This window comes from Amia ocellicauda, chromosome 12 (assembly GCF_036373705.1).
Source record: "Amia ocellicauda isolate fAmiCal2 chromosome 12, fAmiCal2.hap1, whole genome shotgun sequence".
In the NCBI taxonomy this organism is placed as follows: Eukaryota; Metazoa; Chordata; class Actinopteri; order Amiiformes; family Amiidae; genus Amia; species Amia ocellicauda.
The window spans coordinates 23,750,039-23,771,336 of NC_089861.1; the positions used below are offsets into that span (position 1 = coordinate 23,750,039).

Sequence of the window (21,298 nt, forward strand, 5' to 3'; positions counted from 1 at the left end):
TCTGGTTTGATGTGGTCAATGCCTTTCATGATTTTGAAGACTTGAATCAAGTCCCCATGTAGTCTCCTCTGTTCCAGGGTGAAAAGGTTCAGGTCCTCAGTCTCTCAGTAGGATTTTCCCTTCAGACCTGGAATAAGTCTGGTTGCTCTCCTCTGAACTGCCTCTAGAGCAGCGATATCTTTCTTGAAGTGTGGAGCGCAGAACTGCACACGGTATCCAGATGAGTTCTAACTAGTGCATTGTACAGTCTGAACATCACTGCCCTTGTTCTCAATTCTACACTTTTGACAATATACCCTAACACCCTTTTGGATGGAGAAAGTGAGGAGTCCACATAGACTCCTAGGTCTTTCTCATGCGTTACTTCATCTAGTTCTGTTCCTCCCATATTGTAATTATAGTGGATATTTTTGTTACCTGCATGTAATACCTTGGACTTGACCACATTGAATTTCATCTGCCAGGTGTTGGCCCACCACTGAATATTATCTAATACCCTTTGAATAACCTGTGCTGTCCCAGAGTCCAGATAATTAATATAGATTAGAAAAAGCAAAGGCCCTAGTACTGATCCCTGTGGAACTCCACTAACAACCTCACTCCAGTTAGAAGCGACTCCTCTAATCGACACCCTCTGTTTCCTATACATCAACCAGTTCATAATCCATCTACTTACATTATCCTGAATGCCTACAGCTTCCAATTTGAGGATCAGTCTTTGGTGTGGAACCTTATCAAAAGCTTTTTGAAAATCTAAGTATATCATATCATATGCTTTCACATGATCTACAGCTGCGGTTGAATGTTGCATAAGACATGATCTGCCTCATTAAACCCATGTTGACTATCTCCAAGAATATGTTTTTCATTAAGATGCTCCTCTATTTTCTGTCTAATATTTTTTTTTCTGGGTTACGGGTCGTAACACAAAAAACATGACACACAAAAAGAAAACAACACTGATTGGAACCCACATTATGAAACTTTTGAATGTGTTTTTCCATGTTATGCTTGTAATCAAATGTTTTTAATTATGAAATGTGATCTCTAATTTGTAGCTTTATATTTCCCAAATAGAAATGATAGAAATCACTTCAGCTTGTGTTTGTATGATTTTGTATTCAGGATCATTCTGTCAGATGAGGTTCAAAGGGTTTCAATTTCCCCATTCGTGCAAACATGTATTATCTGCAAAAGTATTCCAACGCCTTTTATGATTGTTTAAACGTATTTTTCTCAGATAATTTGTTAAAATCAACTATTAAAAAAAAAAATGATGCTCATGATGAAAAAACAAGTTTAATTTGAGCCACTAGTTGGGGAAGGTAAAATATAGATTAAATACAAAAGGACCCAACTGATCACTAAAATTGTTTAAATGGTTGGCCAGTCGTGTAATTTAGGCAACAACAACGACATATTATAACATAGAATGTATTAACAATTATAGTAAACTATTGCTATAATAAACATATCTGTCCAATATATACATTTTTAATTCCGGTTGGAGTTATTTACGTGTTCTGTGTGTATTTGAATACAAATAAAATGTATAAAGAAACATTAGTTGCAGGACCCTACATGGCCTGGCGCTTTACTTCTCACCTACGGTCTTTTAAAAATAGGTTCCCACTTATATGCCTTTCCTCAAGAAGAAATAAAACAGCACTCTTAATGAATTATTTGTATATCAAATATTATTTAAAAGGTTTGTTGATGGATGACTGCATAGCATTTCAACGTTTTTGTTTGTTTTGTTATTTATTGTTTTCGTCAGGCGCTACGCGGACACTCTCTGACTCTTGGAGTCCTTCCGTGCCTTTCGGCTTGTTGTGTTCAGAGAATCAAGATGGCTGACACGGTAAGGTGTTCTGTAGTGGCCTGTGCCGCCTGCTCGGTCTCAGCTGTTGTCATGTCGGCCTTGTCCAGATTATACAATGCCCGCTGGTTCATTGTTAACCCGTTTCTTGCCCACAGGTGGAGATTATCGAGGGCTGCCGGCTCCCGGTCCTGCGGAAGAACCAGGAGAACGAGGATGAGTGGCGTGAGTATCGCTCCGCGGAGGAGCGTGTGTCATGGCGGGGTCTGGGGACCAGCGCCGCGTTTGCTCAGCAGCCTGCGATTATAGGATGCGACCACTGATGTCAACAGTGCTTTTGTTAGTGTGAAGCACCGGTGCAGTGACTGCTGTTCATCCAGCCCCAGTGCAGATAGACAGCAGTGCGGGGCGCACGACTTACAAACAATACGGCAATGAAATGACATCTGCCACAATAAAGACGTCAAAACAAAAACAATAAAGCATGCATGTCCGTGGGTACGTCATATACAGATGTGTTGTCATCGATCGCTTAGTTTTATTTCTATTTAAATGCATATATATTCCTTTATAGATATAGCTACATGTAGATACTGTTCATTCATTTGTAACACGCCGGTATCTAAAGCGACTTGCATGCATTTTAAAACGCGAGGAAACAGTGCGACAAACACACACCAGTATCTTATAGTGCAATTCATATTTTGTCAAGCTCTGGACACCACATGCAATATCGGATGAATGTACTTTGCACCGGGGTGGCGTAATGTCTATATAGAAACCCTACAACCGGCGTCTTGTTGCTGATTGCCGTAGCTCTTGCGGTTGTACAGATGATTGACATGTACATGATGTAGACGTGCAGGCTGCTCGTATCGGAGGACTGTCCCATAAGACGATGACATGCACTATGGGGTTGTCTTATATTTACTGGGATTTAAGTTTGCCTACTGCTTCAGGTGTCCTCTAATCTTACACAATATAAATCACTGTTTTGTTGCAATTTCTTCACCGTCCAATGAATGAACAATGAATCTTATACCTTCATGTGGGGTAGATTTACACGTTGATTTCTCTTAAAACACGATTCCTTGTTCATTTTATGAAGTCTATGCTTTATAAACTTGATAAACAGATGGGTATTTATGACCAGGTTGAGTTAGTGTAAGGTGGGGCATTATTGCCTTCAATGTGGAAGATTGTTTAATATATTCTTGTTGTCACTAACACTGTTGTCTCTCTCTCTAGCACTGGCCGAAATTCTCAGTGTGAAGGAGATCACAGGGAGAAAGCTTTATTATGTTCACTACATTGACTGTGAGTATTATACACGGGGCGGCTTCTGACACTTAACAAGTCGTCTTATGTGGTGTTCACCTTCCTTAGACACTTAAAATGGCTGAATTGCAAAGCCACCTTGTTCCCTTGTAACTTGTACTGATTTTTAAAATAATTAAATTCTACACAATCTTACTTTTATTTATTATAACACCATGTAATATGTTAAAAGCCATTCTTGTGCCATCCTGAGGCATAATAACAATCTCTTTAGAGTTGAAATAATTGTCTAGTGTTTTATTAAAATTGGACATACTTGGACTACATACTAATTGACGTCCTCTGAACACCTCCAGGCTAAAATTGCTTTCATAATCTTGGCTGGGATTCAGTCAAAACTTAGTCCCACCTGCAACAAACAAACAAAAAAAAGACAAATCTGTACTCCATTGCAGCTTCATTGTCATCAACTTTTTTTTCTCATCAGAAATGTAAGCACTCTGATGTACAGGTTTGTAGGTTGAGTATTTGCGGGTGGGTCAAAATTGTGATGTAATCCAGCCCCTTTCTTCGCTTCAATAGCCAATAAACACAGAGTAATCCGGTATAGCCCCGCCCACAACAGAACACCGTACAGCCAGTAAAAAATGAAAAGATGTCAGATGTACAAGCTGTTTTCCCCAGACCCGTCCATTGGTGTCTCTCTTTCCCAGTTAACAAGCGCCTGGACGAATGGGTGACTCCCGACAGGCTGGACCTGAAGAAGCTCCAGTTCCCCAAAAAAGAGGCCAAGACGCCCACCAAGAACGGGCTCCCCGGCTCACGGCCCAGTTCCCCGGAGAGAGACGTGGTAAGAGCGGCCGGAGCCGGCTCCCGCCCCACCCCCAGGCCGCCTCAACCGGAGACCCCGGCTGAGCAGAGGGCCCTGACTGAGCGGGAGAAGGGCCAGAGCTCCCCTGACTTTCCGGTGCTGCAGCCTGCTCAGGTTTGGTAGAACCATAGAAGGCGATCTCGCCTCACTTCGATTCTTATGTGCTTGGGGCTGCTGACAGCTCAGTCCACATGATTGTCACACTTAATTCTGTACTGTGCACTGGGGGCATGCCTGTTCATCCGCACGGGGGCTTCTTACACTGCTGTCCTCTTTCAGAGTGCTTTTATCTGAAATCTAGTCCTCTGTAATTGTAACATTTTCATATTGTTTTTTTAAGGTTAACAGTGAACTTGAACATGACTTTGAAACGGCATTTGGCTTTGGTAGGGGATTGTGGACAGAACTCGCTGAAAGTGCTTTTATGATTGGAGTCTCTCGACCTGTCAATCGTGCTTATGCAGATTTGTGTTGAAAAGTTTTAAGCCTATTTTTATTTTCATATATATGTGACCGTGCAAAAGCCCTCGTTTGCCCAGCTTTCTTTGCTTTATCTGTGTTTAAATAGGTGTGTGTGATATTGCCTAAGCAGCAAAAATATCTTTAACTTTACTCATTGCTCCATTTTGGAAAATGCTAATTATACAATTAACACACAGTCCGAGGAATGCCCTGTGTTTGTCTGGCATCTCCTGACCTCAGTCTAAATATGCGATTTGTAGCCCACTGTCTGATTTCTGCCCCTCTGGCTGAATGGTAAAATGTAATTTTCTTCAGTTAATAGTCAATGAAGACAATAGACATCCTTGTTTGATTTATTTTCCTGATTTAGTAAAATTATTAACTTAAAGAAAGTGTGTGTGTGTGTGTGTGTGTGTGTGTGTTTTTCTTCTCACTGTTATTGGACGTAAAGTGGCAGTTGTGTGTTTTGAGCAGCAGTAGTGCATTCAGTGTGTGTATGTCTGTCAGTAACACTCCTTTCTCTTCACATACAGAGGAAGAGTCTAGACCTTAGCCTCCAAACTGCAACCGCTCCATCCAGAGGCAAAACCGTCCCCACGCCGGTACCACTTCAATTTACTCATTCAATTCCCCCCCCCCAAAAAAAATTAAAACATTTCTTCTTTGTACTGTAAAGCTCAAAGTAAATAAATAATTCGCTTAGAGAGTCCGAGTTTGAGACGTACAATCCAAAAACGCCTCCTTGTCTCTAGTAACTCGTGCACTTCTACAGTTTGTGCCGTTCTGCTGAGTCTGTTTGTACTCTTGCAGTTTCCCACCTGCTAACCTCTCTCTCTCTCTCTCTCTCTCTCTCTCTCTCTCTCTCTCTCTCTCTCTCTCTCTCTCTCTCTCTCTCTGCTTTCAGAAGAGGAAGGCGGAGTCCGTTTCCCTGGCGACGCAGGTGTCCCCGGCGACCCCGGTGCCCTCTCTCCCCAGCTCTACAGAAGCGACGCAGGCCTCTGTTTACCCCGCAGCCACCTTTGGGCCCAAGTCCTCCGGCCGTGAGGACCACGAGCAGCTGGGGTCGCTCACCACGGTTGGTTATCCGGCTCTGACCTTGTTGAGAGGTTGGGGGCGCCTCCTCATCCCCACAGTCTCTGCATATGTGCAAGGCAAAGGACAATACAATCTCGTATTAATCTGTGTATATAGTGACTATAGTTTTTCCTCAGTATTGCTCCTGACATCAGTGTATTATAATATATGGAATTTTTTCCCCCCCGTACCGTTTTTGTCAATTTCAACGTCTAATGATGGCTGCATATATCGTCCAGTACCTTGGATGACTCGACTGTGGTAGTGCTTAATTTATTTTTGTATCCATCTTTATTTCCTTCCTAACGTCCAATGTCCCCTGTCCCCTCAGAATGGTACAGCCCGGCGTCTTATTCCTTCTCAGCCTGGGAGGAAGAGGAAAGCGAACTGCGTGGGCACGGATGAGGTAGGCACCATTTTCCCTTTTAATGGTGGAGGTGGGAGTGTATATTGTCATTTCATAGTGAAGATTTCCTGCCCTGGAGCTCGGGCCTAGCTTGGGAGGGAGAACCTAGGGGCTCTAATGATCCGGCATGGAAGGTCCCGCGTCTTCTCTAGAGATCCGGGCGGCCTGGAACCCTTTTGAGGAAATTCCACTTTCCTATCCCCCACTCGGACATTTGTCCCCTGCTCGAATGTCTGTGTAGGGTGTATTTGAATGGATGTGAATTCTCCTCAGCTGGCATGGTCTAATGTTGGCTGCAGTAATGCTTTTTAAATTAGCATTACAAACCTAAAACAGAAAAAACAACCATACAAAAAAAACAGGCGAAGCAACGCTACGAGGGTTGTTACGGTCTTGGATGCACAAATGAATGTAAGCATTGGCAGTGACAATTTGACCATCAGGTCCTCAGCTTGATGCTGTGCCATTTTTTTTTGTTTTGGCTGTTTTTGAATGGTTAGAGTTGGAGAAAGCAGAGTTGTATGTGTTTTTTGCTCTGAAGAGGCCAGGCCCAGCAGAGACCACCCTGCTCTGATGACTATTGACTTTGATGAATGTTGACTTTGATGATGTTTTGTTTTGTTTCTAAAAATCTTGCCTTTTCCCGAAAAAACGATGTCCAAGCCTGCAACCATTGTGTCTCCTTTTGCTAGATTATAAAGGTTTTCCAGAATATCGCCCCCCGATGTCCCAGTGTCTATCTGCCCCCTGGAGAGGTCCGTTCCTGCTTTTTCGTTACTTGCAGTGTGGTTTTTGGGGACTGTGTGCGCAGGGTTGGAAATCTACCCGGGGGCTCTGGGCTCTGAGCTTTGGGACTGCTGCGAATCAGATTGCCACGGCAGGGTTGCGGGTTCAATTCCCCATTTCTTCAGTTCCAATTCCCCCTTTTCTTGACTTGACTGGAATCAGAAAGGAATTGCACATGGAATAGGAAATGGGGGGAAAACTGGAATTGACCCGGCAGCTAGGGAGTGTAAAACGCACAAGCAAGCTTTGAAGGTCACGTGCTGCACATAATAAAGACTGTGTGCATGTTGATGGACAGACTGCAAAGCTGCAAACTTCCCTGCACCTTGCATTCTATAATACATATTTATTTTTATATATATGTCCAAGGGGTGTATTGATTTAAAAACGCACTGTGAACTGCAGGGTTCACTTGAGGTGAAAAAGGCATACAAATGTACGAAAGCTTTGTTAAGCAGTCCTTGCTAGCGTTTGCTCTGTTTTAAGTCTTTTTGGTCGTTTTACTGAAGCAATTGAAAAAGCAGCAGTCCCGAAACCCTGGGTCTGGGCCCTGGAGCACTGACCATTTCTAATGCCCAATACAGTGAGTTAATGTCCAGCATCTTACTGCTCTGTCCTGCTGTTGACGGGCTGTGTTGTGTGTGACGCCTTCACCAGACTATTCCTCGGGACTTTCAATGCAGCTTCTTCACTATATTTGAAGCCTGACTTCCTTTTACTTGCTCTCTGCCACCAACAGAAGAGTAATGCCCATGTCCACGTCCACATCCGTCCGTTTGAACTTCAAAGCCAAGTTTCTTACACGAATCTGAACAATAAACAACTGTAACAATGGTACAATGAGTTGTGCGGTGGCCTGGAATAAGTAAGGAATTCTGGTTTCTGGTTTAGAGATCTACCCCGGAGCTCGGACAGGCTGTTAAATTAGGCAGAAGGGGACAGTTCCAGAAATCAATTCGCTCATTCCCTCAACTGCCGCTGTTTAAAGCAGCAAAGGTGAGGTTCCTTAAAGGCTGGGGTTAGCTCTTGTGTACAACACCTTTTGCTTACCCTGTTTGCTTCCAAAAGACTAATAGACATACGCCTGAATGAAAATAAAAATAAAAAAAATGTTTCTTTATTTTACATTTTGCCTGTAGCTCTGCGACAGGACAGCCCTTACACATTGCAATGCATGGGAGGCAATGCTTATCTCCCCCTTCGTTGTATAGGGTGGCCTTGTCTCTCTTCCAACGCAATCCCCTCCCAAGGCTTGCAGATGGCGTGGAAAACCAGAAACCCCCATGCTTATTTCACGGCCAACCTCACACTGCGAGTTTAAATGACTTTAGTACCATATGATGGGGAAATATTTAGTATTTAAAATAGAAAATCTGTTATCAGGCAGTGGATATGGGCGAAGTGGATTGGCCTTGCAGCTTACTGCCCTCTATGTACATGCGATGGTGGAGATGCACTTCATATACTCTATAGTGGATTACCCCCCCTTACCCCCTTCCATCCCCAGAGTGACTCATGTCCAGTCTCTGTCCAGGACTCCCAGGACAGTTCGGACGGGATCCCCTCGGCGCCTCGCATGACCGGCAGTCTGGTGTCGGACCGCAGCCACGATGACATCATCACACGCATGAAGAACATCGACTGCATCGAGCTGGGCCGCCACCGCCTCAAGCCCTGGTACTTCTCGCCCTACCCGCAGGAGCTCACCGCCCTGCCCATCCTCTACCTGTGCGAGTTCTGCCTCAAGTACCTCAAGAGCCTCAAGTGTCTCCAGCGGCACCTGGTACGTGATCCCATGATGCATTGCGCTGCGTGCCGAGTTTTAATATTGTTTGTTTTCTTAGCAAACACTCTTATCTGGGGAGACTTAAAATTGTTACACTATATCGCATTATTTTGACATAGTTACCCATTTATACAGCTGGGTTTGTACTGGGAGCAATCTACATACAGAATCCAGGGTAAAACAGCAGTGTCCCCCCCTGGGATCGAACCCACAACCTTCTGCTCCAGAAGCCGGAGGCCTGACTGCTACTGCACAATGCCACCCAAACTGAATTCTTCATTGTCTCGCCAAACCCCACCCCCAACCCCCCCCCCCCCCCCCAGACCAAGTGCAACCTGCGTCACCCCCCCGGGAACGAGATCTACAGGAAGGGCACCATCTCCTTTTTCGAGATAGACGGCCGGAAGAACAAGGTGAGCCTCCGGTGCCAGTTTCGATGTGCCCTTGTTTGGAATCTAAAACTCCCCCCCCATCTGAAACCTGCACCTAGATTTCGGGGGTTCAACACGGAGAAGGAAGGTGCCGAGTATACAGGCCAGCACCGAACATTCCCCCCTACTTGAACAGTCGGTGAATGTAAAGCAGTGACACGTTTTTCTGCCTCCTCCCTCTCTATAGACGTACTCCCAGAACTTGTGCTTGCTGGCCAAGTGCTTCCTGGACCACAAGACCCTGTACTACGACACGGACCCCTTCCTCTTCTACGTCATGACCGAGTACGACACCAAGGGCTTCCACATCGTCGGCTACTTCTCTAAGGTAACCGCGAAAATTGGGAATCTGTCCTGCGGTGAACTGTGCTGTGTGTGTGGCCTGATTGACTCCATTTCACACGCCTCTGCCCCCTGCCCCCTTTTTATGCACCTGGGGGTGAATTCAGTTTATAAAAATCTGTATCTGTTGTCTGTATGTTTCAATTAATTTTATTTTGTGTCGCTACGTGATAGCCTCGGTCTGGTGGTTATTGTGAGTGGGTGAACGTGTGCTCGGTAGACTTGAATAAAGGGTAAATAATGGGTATATGTGTGGAGTCTGACATTTTCTTTCCATTTTATCTCTTTTAGGAAAAGGAGTCGACGGAAGATTACAACGTGGCCTGCATCCTCACCTTGCCGCCCTACCAGCGGAGGGGATACGGCAAACTGCTGATTGAATTCAGTACGTGCTCTACTGTGTCGGCCCCAGAGTCGAGGGCAGCGACTCCGCCCCCCTGCTGAGAGCGGTTTATTTTAGCCTTCTGCAGAATGTGCACTTGTGCACTAATGTCTTGGCCCTTTTGACACTGAGAATGGTTCCCAACCCTGGACCCCCTTCCCTGCTGGTTTTTGTTCCAACTGAGCTCTCAATTACTTAATTGAACCCTTAATTGAAGTATCAATCTGCTTAGATTTTAAATTGTAAAATAAAAGAGTTGATTCTTTAAGTTCTTTATACAATTCTATACTTAAAAGCCCTACTGTTTACAATAATTAAAGCCTCTGATTTAGGACATTATTTCAGTTAAGGGTTCAATTAAGTAATTGAGCATTTGGTTGGAACAGTTCGCCTGAGAACCACTGCCCTAGAGCTCACTGCACATTCGAGGGTGAATCGGGTTAAAAGCTAGACAGATATATAAATGTAGGTGTGCATTTTAAGCAGGGTGCAGAGACATGGTACACTTCACTGTCTTTTGAAAATGGTTTTGGAATTCTTTATTCTTGAATGTATTTGAAAATGAGAGGAATCCTTTTTTTAATGTATTTATGTTTATTTGCACCTTTTCGCCCTTCTTGTACCGTCTCCAGCAAGTCCATTTAGGACCCCAAGCCCTGTCATTTGCAGTGTATAAAGTTTTCGGGACTGTGGTGGTGTGCTCTTCCTCAGTGGACTGTCTGTCTCTTTGCAGGCTATGAGCTGTCCAAGGTGGAGGGCAAGACCGGCACCCCCGAGAAGCCCCTGTCTGACCTGGGGCTGCTGTCCTACCGTAGCTACTGGTCCCAGACCATCCTGGAGATCCTCATGGACCTGAAGTCAGACAATGGAGAGCGACCGCAGATCACAATCAAGTGAGTGTCTTAGGTTGCCTCCTGAAATGAGCTCTAACCCAGAACAAGTCTGTGTACAGGGCACTGGCCAGAGCAGGAGGCTGGCTGGGGGGTCCTGGGGGTGGGGTTTCCAGAGCGGCTCTCACAGACTGATGTATTTAATCTGGTCCGCTTGGCCTGATGCCTTGGCTTCGGTTCTAGGAGAAGCCGCTGGGGAGAGGCGGACCGCTCGGCTCTGTGTGCGTATACCCTGATGTGAGCGGCCATTTTGTTTGTGGTCTGTTTTTAGTGAGATCAGCGAAATAACCAGCGTGAAGAAAGAGGATGTCATCTCCACTCTGCAGTACCTCAACTTGATCAACTACTACAAGGTGAGATGTTGGTGTTACTGAATACAGTCCTTCCCTCCAGCAGTCAGGAACCTAAATGCACTGTGTGTGTATGTGTGCATTTATTATTACATTGAGGGGCAAAAAACATGTCTAGACTTTTTAAATGATGATTCACAGGAATATATTTAAAGTTGTTTGATTTTTTTCCCTGCCGTTTTGCGACTGTCTGTCTCTGCCCAGGGCCAGTACATCCTCACGCTGTCCGAGGACATAGTGGAGGGGCATGAGAGGGCCATGCAGAAGCGCCACCTCCGCATTGACCCCAAATGCTTACACTTCACCCCCAAGGATTGGAGCAAGAGGGGAAAGTGGTGAATGACACTACCATCCTGGTCTTTTCCCCGGGCTGGCCGGACCCCGCTCGATACACTGGACTGCTGCTGGCAGCGCTGAGGACCCCGGGGGGCTGCGGACACCCGTCTATTGGGAAGTCAGGCGAGCACTGGCTGGTCTCGGACCTGGACTTCCTGATATACAAATGTTGTGGATGTTGAAGGAGCCCGATTGTCACTCCCCTCTCCCACCTGAATGAATGTGCGGTCAGTGTCTAGGTCTCTCTACCCCGTGTATAAACAAATGTGTTGTTTTTTAAATCTGGGGAGGCACGTGTACAGACTTTGTAATCAAGATTGTGTAAACCGGTGTATTGTAATGTATCATGCATTTGTGTGTGTGTGTGTATATATATATATAGATATATAGATATGTATATTTATATGAGGAAGATATCAGTGAAACTGCACTTGTCAGGACATAAGGGAAGTCCCCCCCCCATTCAATACAAGTGCATCAAGTCATTATATGGACTCTTTAATTTTGTCGACAATGAAAATGTTAACGATTGTCTAGAAATGTTGCCACTTTAACCAACTCGTGTCCATGTCCACATTCCCCCCTCCGGCTTGTTCAGTATCGACTCTCTTCATTCCCACACCGGGTCGAGCCCAGCGCTGTCTGACTCTGTGCGGAGAGGTCTTGTTATTGTAATTGTGTCTCCAGTTCTGAACTGCAGGTCCGTCCTCTACTAAAGTGTATCATCCTTTCACGCACACTGCAAACCCCCTCGAGAGACCCCCGTCCACCACAGTGGCCCCCGGACCCCCGTGTCTGTCCCTCCTGTTTGTATGACATGGTGTTGCTGTGTGTGAGATTCAAATGCAGAGGGAACTAGGTCCTGTTGACTGAAAAAAAAAAAAAAAAAAAAGCCATGTGGAACTGTTACAAGAATGTAAATTTTAGTGATCTGTACAGTTTTGTTTTTGATATAATGAAGCGTGAATTATTGGTTTATAAAAATATCAGAAATAACTTTTTTTTAAGAAAAAGCAAAAACACCTCAAAATATAGCATGCCTTTTAATAAAACATGACATCACACCCTACTTTTGCACTGGAAGCATATTTTTGTATTGCACTCCCTGTAGGAGTCGTCATTGTGAAGCCCTCCCTCCCACCTTCAGCAGGCAGTAGTTGTGTAAAAGGTACAGCTCTCACATTTTAAGTAGATAACCAAGGTTTTTATAAGATTTATTTTAATCAGTGAGATGAAGGTGACGCACAGCTTGGCTTGGCCTCTGTTTGCAAACAACCTGCCTCCTCCCTTGACACGTCCGGCTGAGACAGCTTTCCACCAGCTCCTGCACTAAAGGACCCCAGGCGGTTGTGGCAGGACTGGGCCGAGCCACCCACCCTGAGTTTGAGTTTGAGTCTTATTTACAGGAATGGGGGAGAGCTACCATATTTATTTAAAAGAAAGAAAAAAAAACTCAAAAACATTACAGAGGTGATGCCTAGAGGATGGTATTATAGAAAACAGTAAAGTGACGGGGGGGAGTTTCTGCTAGTTACACACCAGACAGGCAAATCTACCTGACCGTGGAGGCCCTTGAGATTAATCTCACTGTAGTAAAAGATTCTGCTGGTTTCACCCCAGATCATCAGCGCTCGCTCTCTGCAACAGATCAGACAGTTTTCTGCTTAGGCCTCCTGTGGCAGACTGGATACAACACCCATTGCAGCAGCAGCTCCCATTTACATGCCTCACAAATGGAGTAAATCAGAATTGACTCAAGACGCAGTTTCTGAGAGGGACTACATTTAAAAAGGAATAAAAAAAAGTACTGGGGAGAAATCTGCTATATGCATATCAATACAAGGCTGTTTAAATGCACAACACACCAGTGTGTGTAGGGAGGTGGGGGGTTAACGGTCTTCTGCTGCTGTGTGCAGTCAGTTCTGTAGGGCGTCTCTTACTCAACAGGCCCGTGGATCTGGGGAGGACAGAAGAGGAAAGGGGGATCATTTCAGTGCAGAGACGAGTACATCAGAGACGACACCAGTCATAAGCCTGTATTGGGCCACAGCACTGAAGCTGCGCTAACTGGCACTAACAGTTTTTTTGACTGGATCTCCCAGCGCTGGTGTGTCAGTTTTAAATCAGAGAAGAGCTCCTTCTCAAATGTGCGCAGCACTACGTCTGAGAGAAGTGTCTCACTGTATCGGTCCGGTGTTGTTGGGATACTTCCTGCATTATAGAATAAGGGTCATGCACCGCCCTTGGTGTCGCTGTCTTGCCATTCCTCCCTCTGTATGGAAAGATGGGAGAGGTGGCCACTACAGCTTCCATGTGCGTGCGACCCAGCAGCGAAAACACAAGTAGGTGCTGACAAAATAATAAATGGTGACACTGGCCAGCATTAAGTTCAAATGCACCTCCCTCCCCCTCAAAAACATCTAATTTTTGGTTTCAATTAACTGAAGTTCAGTAAAATGATTTGATCACCCCAGATCTATTCATCCATTTCCAAACTCGCGTTCCTTACTACACCTCGACCGCTCCGAGCTACCTACAGTCCTTCTCACACTCCCTCCAGACCTCTCCGGCCCTCCTGCACCAGCCGACTCACTGTGCCCCCTCCCCTTCCTCCAGAGCTGCTCCTTTTCCACCCTCACCCCTAAGTGGTGGAATGACCTGCCCACCGAGGCCCAGTCCACTTAGTTCCACCTTCTGGCAGTTACAACAAAGACAACGGTTCAGACTGTACCAGTAATAAAACCAACGAGGTCTAACCTAGCTCAGCAAGATGCATAGATACTCCCCTACAGCCGCCTGGCATGTGTAGCTTTCGCAGTTAAAAAGACAACAAAAAACATCCAATGTAGCATCAAGACACTCAAGTCATGGTGGGTGAACCGTAGATGTGTGTATTGTATCTAACTCTCATTAAACCCCCCTGCACCCTCTCCAGGTCTTGGCCTGATGCCGGTGGAGAACAGAGGCTGGACAGGGGAGTGCTCACCGCTTCTGCGATGGCCGGCCAGCTCATCGCCATGACCACGCCGTCATCGGAGGAGGGCGGAGTCTCCAGGTTCCAGTAGGTGATTTTGCTGAAGACAGACCTGACTCTCAGCGACCTCTCCTGGAGGGGGGAAGATCACTGTGTATCAGAGTTGTGCTGCAGCATTAGATGTTTATTTAAATACACTGAAATAAAACGGGGGAATCTAGATTTCTCGGGAAGCTACAGTAGGGTTTTAAAGTGTTTCTGGAATCTGGAAGGTTAAGGAGGACGTGGTTAAAGTTGCAGGGAATCTCCCATCTAGCAGCTGTGTCACTTATCTCACCTCCTCTTCCGAGACAGGCTTGTGGTCCTCTTTAAACACGAGGCCGGAGTAGCCCGGTGGACACCTGACCTCCTGACCTTTGAGGCCACGCCCTCGGAACGTGGTGTTCATCTCTGCGGAGGAAGAGAGCAGAACAGGTTACAGGTGTGACGGTGCTCTTCACACCACAGACCAACACAGCAGGTTATTTACTCCTTCTCAAAGAGTGAAAAAGGAACAATTTGTCTCCCTTGCTCTCTTGCCAAGTGCCATCATCCTGTCCCACTCACCACTCTTACTCTCCCTGATGGCGGGGGTGAAGTAGCGGCTGACGCTGGCCTGGCCGTCGTGCTCGATCTCGCAGGGCAGGAGGTGGATGGGCTCCTTGTCCGCCCGGGAGACACCTCCCAGCTCCACTCGCACCACTCCGCTGCCAGACATCCTGGAAAAACACCAGCCCCCATTCAGACACAACCGGGATCCCCCCAAACAGATCACTGCGGCAATGCCCACCCCACTCCAGGGCACCTCAGTGATGCTCTGTGACTCCTTAGCTCATCTGTACTGGGATGTGTGCTGATGGGATTTTGTACTGATTAGTATTTCTTAAGGGTGACTTATAGTTTTCACAAGAATCAAAGTGCAGTAAATACAATTTAATTAAAAGGCATATGATTTAAACACCAGCGTTTGTTGTACGGTAAACCAATGTATAACAATCAAGTGTATTAGTTATTTATGTAGCTGTTCTAAAATAACGTGTTAACAAAACGTTCAACGTGGCTCTGTGTACAAGTAGTAAATGCATATTGTTGTCGGACGTCCTAACGGAAAAAGTATGACATTTAAATATAACAATGTCCTGGTTTTTCAGACATATAAAATATATGAAATATAAAGCAACCCTACAAATGCAATAAGCAGTGAGTGCTCGTGTAAAAATAGTATATTTAAGATTTATCAAATATTGTAAACTTTATTGGTAAAAACAACAACAACAAGCAGCCCAAGAACATAAACAACGGAAACCACAAAGCGAGGAATAACGCTCTTTCACTTCATTCAAAACACGGCGTCCTTGTACTGGCTTTAAGCTAAAGACGAAGCGATCTTAAACAAGTCATGTATATACACAGTAGTGAAAGTTGCCTCTGTACTTGTGTATTGCTGCATTCATGTAAATACGGACGCTCTTGCTACAGTACCTTTGCCGCGCTGCTTCTTGAAATGACAACAGCGCGTCATCTCCTGGCGCCGGAAGTTGTTTGTTCGCGATGACTTCTGGGAAAGGTAGTCTTTGGCCATCAGGCTGCAGGAGCGCCGCGGCCGGGCGCGCTGTGGGTTTTGGCCACAAGAGGTCAGGTGACAGGCCGCTGCTGCGTCTCTGGACGTGATCTGCTCGATACATTAGCAGGCGTGCAAACACACAGTGCGGTGTCTATGTATGTATGGCTGATGATGATGATTATTTGTAGGCTAGTAGTAGTATTAGCAGGTGAACACTTAAGCAGCTCAGGGGTAATGAGCGTCGTTATCAGCCCACTATCAATTTCCTCGCAGAACCCATCAAATGCAATATTATATAGCTATACCCATAACTAGCCTGCGTGATTGAAATGCGGTATCCTACAACTCGGTCTATGAATAATAGTAACTTGGTTGATATATGTATTTCTATGATTTTTTTTAAGTATTTGATCGAAAATCAACAAACACAATGTTGAATCGCGTTTCCCCGTGTATTTCGGATTGTGGTCTCATCAGGAGATGGGCTTTGCCAGTCGTGTGCATGCAAATTCCCAATCGGATTCCTTAAACCCATCCCGCCCGCCTCTTCCCTGCACGTCCCGCTTCCCGACTCCCATGGCCCACGCAGCGTCCACGCACGCCGCCCTTCAGAGCCATGCGTGAACCCCGCGGCGCCCCGGCGCGCCCCCACGGCAGTGCAATTTACACCTAGCGATTTGGGGCCGCGTCTGAATGGGGGCTAATTAATGACCACTGGCTGGTTTTAGCGCCGTCAACCCGAGTTAACAAGGAAAGAAATTAACACCTCGTTTGTTCCCCAAAAGTGACACAGCTGTGCGCCGGAGTACAGCCACATCTGGGTCGGGACAGGCGGCTGGCGACCTCGACCCCCACCCCCCCACGCACACACACTAAATTGCTTCCTGCGGCCGTGAATTTAAACCAGAAGAAAAGCAAGTGGAAAAAGTACATAAAAAGAGATTTACGCATGCTGAAGGTCCGTGTTCAGGCACGGGGCGCTGCAGGTGTTGGGGATTCTTCCACAGACTCGCTATAATTTGATCCCATTAGCGGGCGCTGTGCAGTGTTTGTCTTGGCGACGGAGTGCAGACTGCAGTCCAGACTTTTTTTTAGTGTCTGTTCTCCACGGTATTTTGGGGCTTTGCATTACACGCATCCGACGCAATCTAGCCGTTTCTCTCTTAAAATATAGGTATGGAATAAAATTCGTGCATGTTGTTAGGTTTTATAAAATGTACAGATGTCCGATGAACTAAGACTCGCAGAATATATATATTTATATACAATTATTATTTCCACTAAAACAACTTGTACTGAATAATTTAATCATTCAATTTATGGTATTGGATTCGGTGTGTTAAGGTACTTAATCCAACTTGTGGGTCTGCGATTCAGTTGTCTGATGCAGTCTCAGAATTGCACAATATCACCAGTATACTCCATATCCTGTGATATGTGTTATATTATGGTCTCTTGCTCTCCGGCTTTGACCCCCTGACCCTGCTGATGTACCCAGGCTGGACAAAGCAGTTGTCCGAAACTGGCCCGAAACTTCCCGTACCTTAGTCTTCCGAGAAAGTTATTAATTTGAAACAGTTGAACTTGACACAAGTGTTATTTGTTTATTCGTTAAGATTAATAATCAGTTGTTCATTAAACTAAGTGAATACACACACACACACATTTCTTTGTTTTAATTTGTTCTATATACCAAGAGCCACATTTTATGTTAGTTATTTTATTTTTAAATCATCATTAAACGACTTTTCTGTATTGCCCACACTAGAAATGTTTATATCGACCTAATCAAATAAATTCAACCGTAACACTACAATCACACCCGATCACTTAAAAAATCCCACTGAAAACCATAATTAATTTGGAAAGTTTAGATAAAGCCACCAACTTTAATCAAGGATTGTCAAACAGTAATGACACAAACAGATCATTTTATTCTTTATTTACCCAGGACGAAATCATAAATATTGGTGGTTTTCCATAAAATATTTGGAAGTGACTACATTTTTAATAAAACAATCTTAATTTGTTTCCAAAGAGAAATCGACTAGCCGTTTAGTTCATATTATGGTCAGTATTATGTTAATGTTCGGTCATTTATAACTGCAACACAATGATCATCAGACACACGCGAATATATTATTATTATTATTATTATTATTATTATTATTATTATTATTCATAATATAATAATAATGATTTTGCGTTAACGTGCTGTATTGGACCAATGCCGGTCAGATTAGACTCACACTACTGGCTGGCTGTTCCCACATTACACTATATAGCCGCTCTGTACATATTGAGATACTTCGGACAACAATGTACAGCCACTATAGCATCGAAATATTTATAATGGTATTGACAACGGTGTTTGTAGTTGATGGCTGTGAGTAATTTAATGTGCCACATTCTCTCTCACCAGATCCCTTATTGAGCACATATGCTTGTAGGTGGTGTTTTCAGTGTTTATATATGTGTGTGTGTCTGTCTGTATATATATATATATATATATATATATATAGAGAGAGAGAGAGAGAGAGAATGGCAGCTGTGAACAGACTCTCTCTGAGGTGCTGCCCCCCACTTTTAATATAATAATTTTCAACCAGCAAAAACCCCTACCGATGAGAAATAAACCCACATAATTAATTAATATGCATGGCCGCCTTTGGCTGTTAGTGTGATCCACGGAACAGGGAAGTCCAGGACCAGTTTGAACCACATTCTTTTAAGGTACCAAGATTTTTTTTTTAAGTAAATCAATCAATCCATCCATCAATCGACCACACAGGTCATATACATTGCCTCAAATACAAAATAAAAAGCTTCAAGGTGCTTTACTAACAAGAAAAAAAAATACAACAAAAAATGTAGTCCTGGTCAAATAGGATAGCTTTCAGTCTGGTCTTAAATAATGAGACAGAAGAGACATTCCTGAGGTAGGGAGGGAGGGACATCCAGAGTCTGGCAGGGGGAAACAACTGAGCAGCCAAAGAAACTGTCACAGAGGCCATGTGCATCAATGGCGTCAACACGGCTCCATTTAAGATCATGTATGGGCTGTACACATTCTGCCCAATTAGTGCTGGTTAGTGCAGAACCTTTAAAAGTAAGCAAAAGTATGTATTTTCTATTTTCCAGGGTGCAGGGAGCTTAAACAGGAGTATAGATAAACCCCTACTGTATGGCCCCCCACACCATTTTCCCCTTTTCTGAATCTTTAGTCTTCCAGGGGTGTTTGTTACCCAATCCTATGGCTCCGGACCCAGCTTGGTTGCCAATATCAACCTGTTTGTTGCCATAGAAGGGGCTGCAGAGTAGGCAAGGGTGACATTTGACCCCTTGTCTTCAGCAAACAACACTGGGCACTTCTCAGTGTTACAGCCAAGCTCTGAAGGGTGGGGGTGGGTTGTGTGTGTGTGTGTGTGTGGCGGGGGTGCTTCATATGGGCTGCAGTGTAAATGTTTGCTTTCTGCCAATAAAAGTGAAACTCTACACCCAGAAACGCCGGGCAGCTGTTTTCGACAATGGAGCGAAGGGCTCGCGGAGAAAGAGAGAGGGAGAGAGAGAGGGAATGACAGTGAGAGAAAGGGAGCTGGAGGGTTCTTTTGAGAAAATAGCCCTGGCAGCTACATGCAGAAATAAAAAGGGGGTGCATGACTTGAAAAGATTTAGCCTTCGTGTCATCCTTTGTTTTTCATACAACTTTGCAAACTTCACTTGAACACCCGACTGGTTCCCTCTCAGTTTTCTCACTTTGGTTGCAAACGCAGTAGTTTGGGGTTTTCGAGTCTCACTGAAAAGTGCAGCTGTATTATCGTTAATATTATAATTAACAATAACAACAAAAACAGCAGCAACAATACAAAAATAATATTCATACTTCATCTGGCAGTTGCCTCAGAGGTTTACAAGAGTACAACTGAAACCACTATACAATACAGTATTTACAACACACATGCTTACATGAGGGAAACAAAAGGTATGAGTACAATGAAGACAAATGCAAAGCAATAGGCAAAGACAGGCAGTAAGAGTCATGGGAGATGATACACAGTTTATTTTTATTAAATCATAGTCCAAGTCTGACCAACATACTTAGTAGGATGGTTTGGCCTGCCATACTTATTTAGATGCTCATAAATATTGTCTTTGAATGTTTCCAGTGAGTTAGCATCTAAATTTCATAATTTATGCCCCACACCCACAACTCTCTGTGTAAAGCACCCCCACAGCTGTGGAGCAATCTAGGTACAGTGTTTTGCTCAAGGGTACAACATCAGTGTCCCCCACCTGGGATTGAACCCGTGACCCGCTCCAGTGTCCAGAGACCTGACCACCACTGTTGCTTCAGGAATCATATTTAACTAAAGTCAACAAACACACTATATTTTTTCTATAAGATTTCCTACTTATGTAGCTGCCAACAGATTGTATATGGGTAACACTGACATGTATGTAGTCTTGGGGTCTTGACACATTTTTCTTGTCTCCTCAGATTAGCCCAGTTGGTAGTTTTATACAGTATACGCACATTTTAACCTACATATGCCTCAAAACATTTCACTAGCTTGAGCAAAATGTTTTATCCCAACTGACCAGGGCCTCTTGTGACATGCTTCCCCTTTGCTGAAAAGTATATTAAATTGTCTTATATGAACGAAAAAGGGATGCCATCCGCCTTTGTCTCCAGACCACAAACCAAGCCGACAATCACCCATCATCTTGGTTAGGCGGGGGCGGGATCGTGGCCGAGACAATTATAACGTCATTGTTTAATACCCCCCCCCCCTCGCCATACAAACTTTTGTTTTAAGTTGATCAGTAGAGATAACTTTGGGTTTAACCAAATGTTAGGATAATGGAACAGGACTAATTGTTAAGGTTACAGACTATTATATTGTCCTAGGTCGCCCAGTCTTGCACAGAACTAATCAAGCTTGTGTGGATAAGTCAAGTACAGGCATATTTAGTTGGTTATTTTATATTTATGAAGCTGCGTAACAGTGTTACATCAAAGAATTAAAAAAAAAGTAAAAAAAAAATTTACACGTATCAGTCGCTCAATACGTTGCACGTTAGAATGTGCAATTGGGTTTTTTATTGAGTAAACTGCTGTGTGTAGGCCTAATTCAAACCAAGGATGCAGTTTTTATTATAATTTGTGTTTTGGTTTGAGAGCTGCCAGCACTACCGCCTGTCCGCTTGTGCTGCTGGGGCGGGGGGGTTGCGCTGCACAGGGAAAGAAAAAGGTGTGATTTCGTGAAAAGAAAGGGGCAGGCTTAAACAGGAGAGGGTGGGGGTAAAGGGAACTTAATAAAAACCTGTGGCGCACTAGTAACAGCAGAAATAAACAAAACAAAACAGCTGGGGGAGAAAGACGAGAGTGGATGTTTTGATAATTTTATTTTTTTTAAGAAACCTAATCAACAACAGATTTTTTTTATTTTTTTTTTCACATTATTAACTTTAACCAGCGTCTACAGAGTGGCGACCAAGTCAGCTTCC

General features: G+C 44.5%; 2 protein-coding genes across 4 annotated transcripts; one reads left to right on the forward strand and one right to left on the reverse strand.

The window, feature by feature from the left end:
- The first annotated feature begins 1,822 nt into the window (after positions 1–1,822).
- LOC136764613 (histone acetyltransferase KAT5) lies at positions 1,823–12,282 on the forward strand. The gene is made up of 15 exons (XM_066718815.1): positions 1,823–1,861; positions 1,978–2,044; positions 3,068–3,136; positions 3,811–4,082; positions 4,964–5,032; positions 5,335–5,505; positions 5,836–5,910; positions 6,603–6,665; positions 8,231–8,479; positions 8,806–8,895; positions 9,101–9,241; positions 9,547–9,640; positions 10,371–10,530; positions 10,799–10,880; positions 11,082–12,282. The coding sequence occupies exons 1-15, from the start codon at positions 1,850–1,852 to the stop codon at positions 11,214–11,216; spliced, it is 1,749 nt and encodes a 582-aa protein (XP_066574912.1). The 5' UTR covers positions 1,823–1,849; the 3' UTR covers positions 11,217–12,282.
- Positions 12,283–12,415: 133 nt separating this feature from the next.
- Positions 12,416–16,874, reverse strand: rnaseh2c (ribonuclease H2, subunit C). 3 transcript variants are annotated; one of them, XM_066718817.1, is made up of 6 exons: positions 16,738–16,874; positions 15,709–15,898; positions 14,794–14,945; positions 14,525–14,637; positions 14,200–14,319; positions 12,416–13,170 (listed from the first exon to the last, which is right to left on the reverse strand). In XM_066718817.1, the coding sequence occupies exons 1-6, from the start codon at positions 16,739–16,741 to the stop codon at positions 13,150–13,152; spliced, it is 600 nt and encodes a 199-aa protein (XP_066574914.1). In that variant the 5' UTR covers positions 16,742–16,874; the 3' UTR covers positions 12,416–13,149. The 3 variants fall into 3 exon arrangements, with proteins under 3 accessions (XP_066574914.1, XP_066574915.1, XP_066574913.1); XM_066718818.1 differs by having other exon boundaries at positions 15,709–15,838; positions 16,738–16,756; XM_066718816.1 differs by lacking the exon at positions 16,738–16,874 and having other exon boundaries at positions 15,709–16,262.
- Positions 16,875–21,298: the final 4,424 nt, after the last annotated feature.

Coding starts and splice junctions, on each gene's coding strand:
- rnaseh2c (XM_066718816.1), bottom strand. CDS start 15,911: ATGTATCGAGCAGATCACGTCCAGAGACGCAGCAGCGGCCTGTCACCT. Junction 14,946..15,708: donor CAAGAAGCAGCGCGGCAAAG/GTACTGTAGCAA, acceptor GTGTTTTTCCAG/GATGTCTGGCAGCGGAGTGG. Junction 14,638..14,793: donor CATCAGGGAGAGTAAGAGTG/GTGAGTGGGACA, acceptor CTTCCTCCGCAG/AGATGAACACCACGTTCCGA.
- LOC136764613 (XM_066718815.1), top strand. Junction 6,666..8,230: donor TCTATCTGCCCCCTGGAGAG/GTCCGTTCCTGC, acceptor GTCTCTGTCCAG/GACTCCCAGGACAGTTCGGA. Junction 9,641..10,370: donor CAAACTGCTGATTGAATTCA/GTACGTGCTCTA, acceptor GTCTCTTTGCAG/GCTATGAGCTGTCCAAGGTG.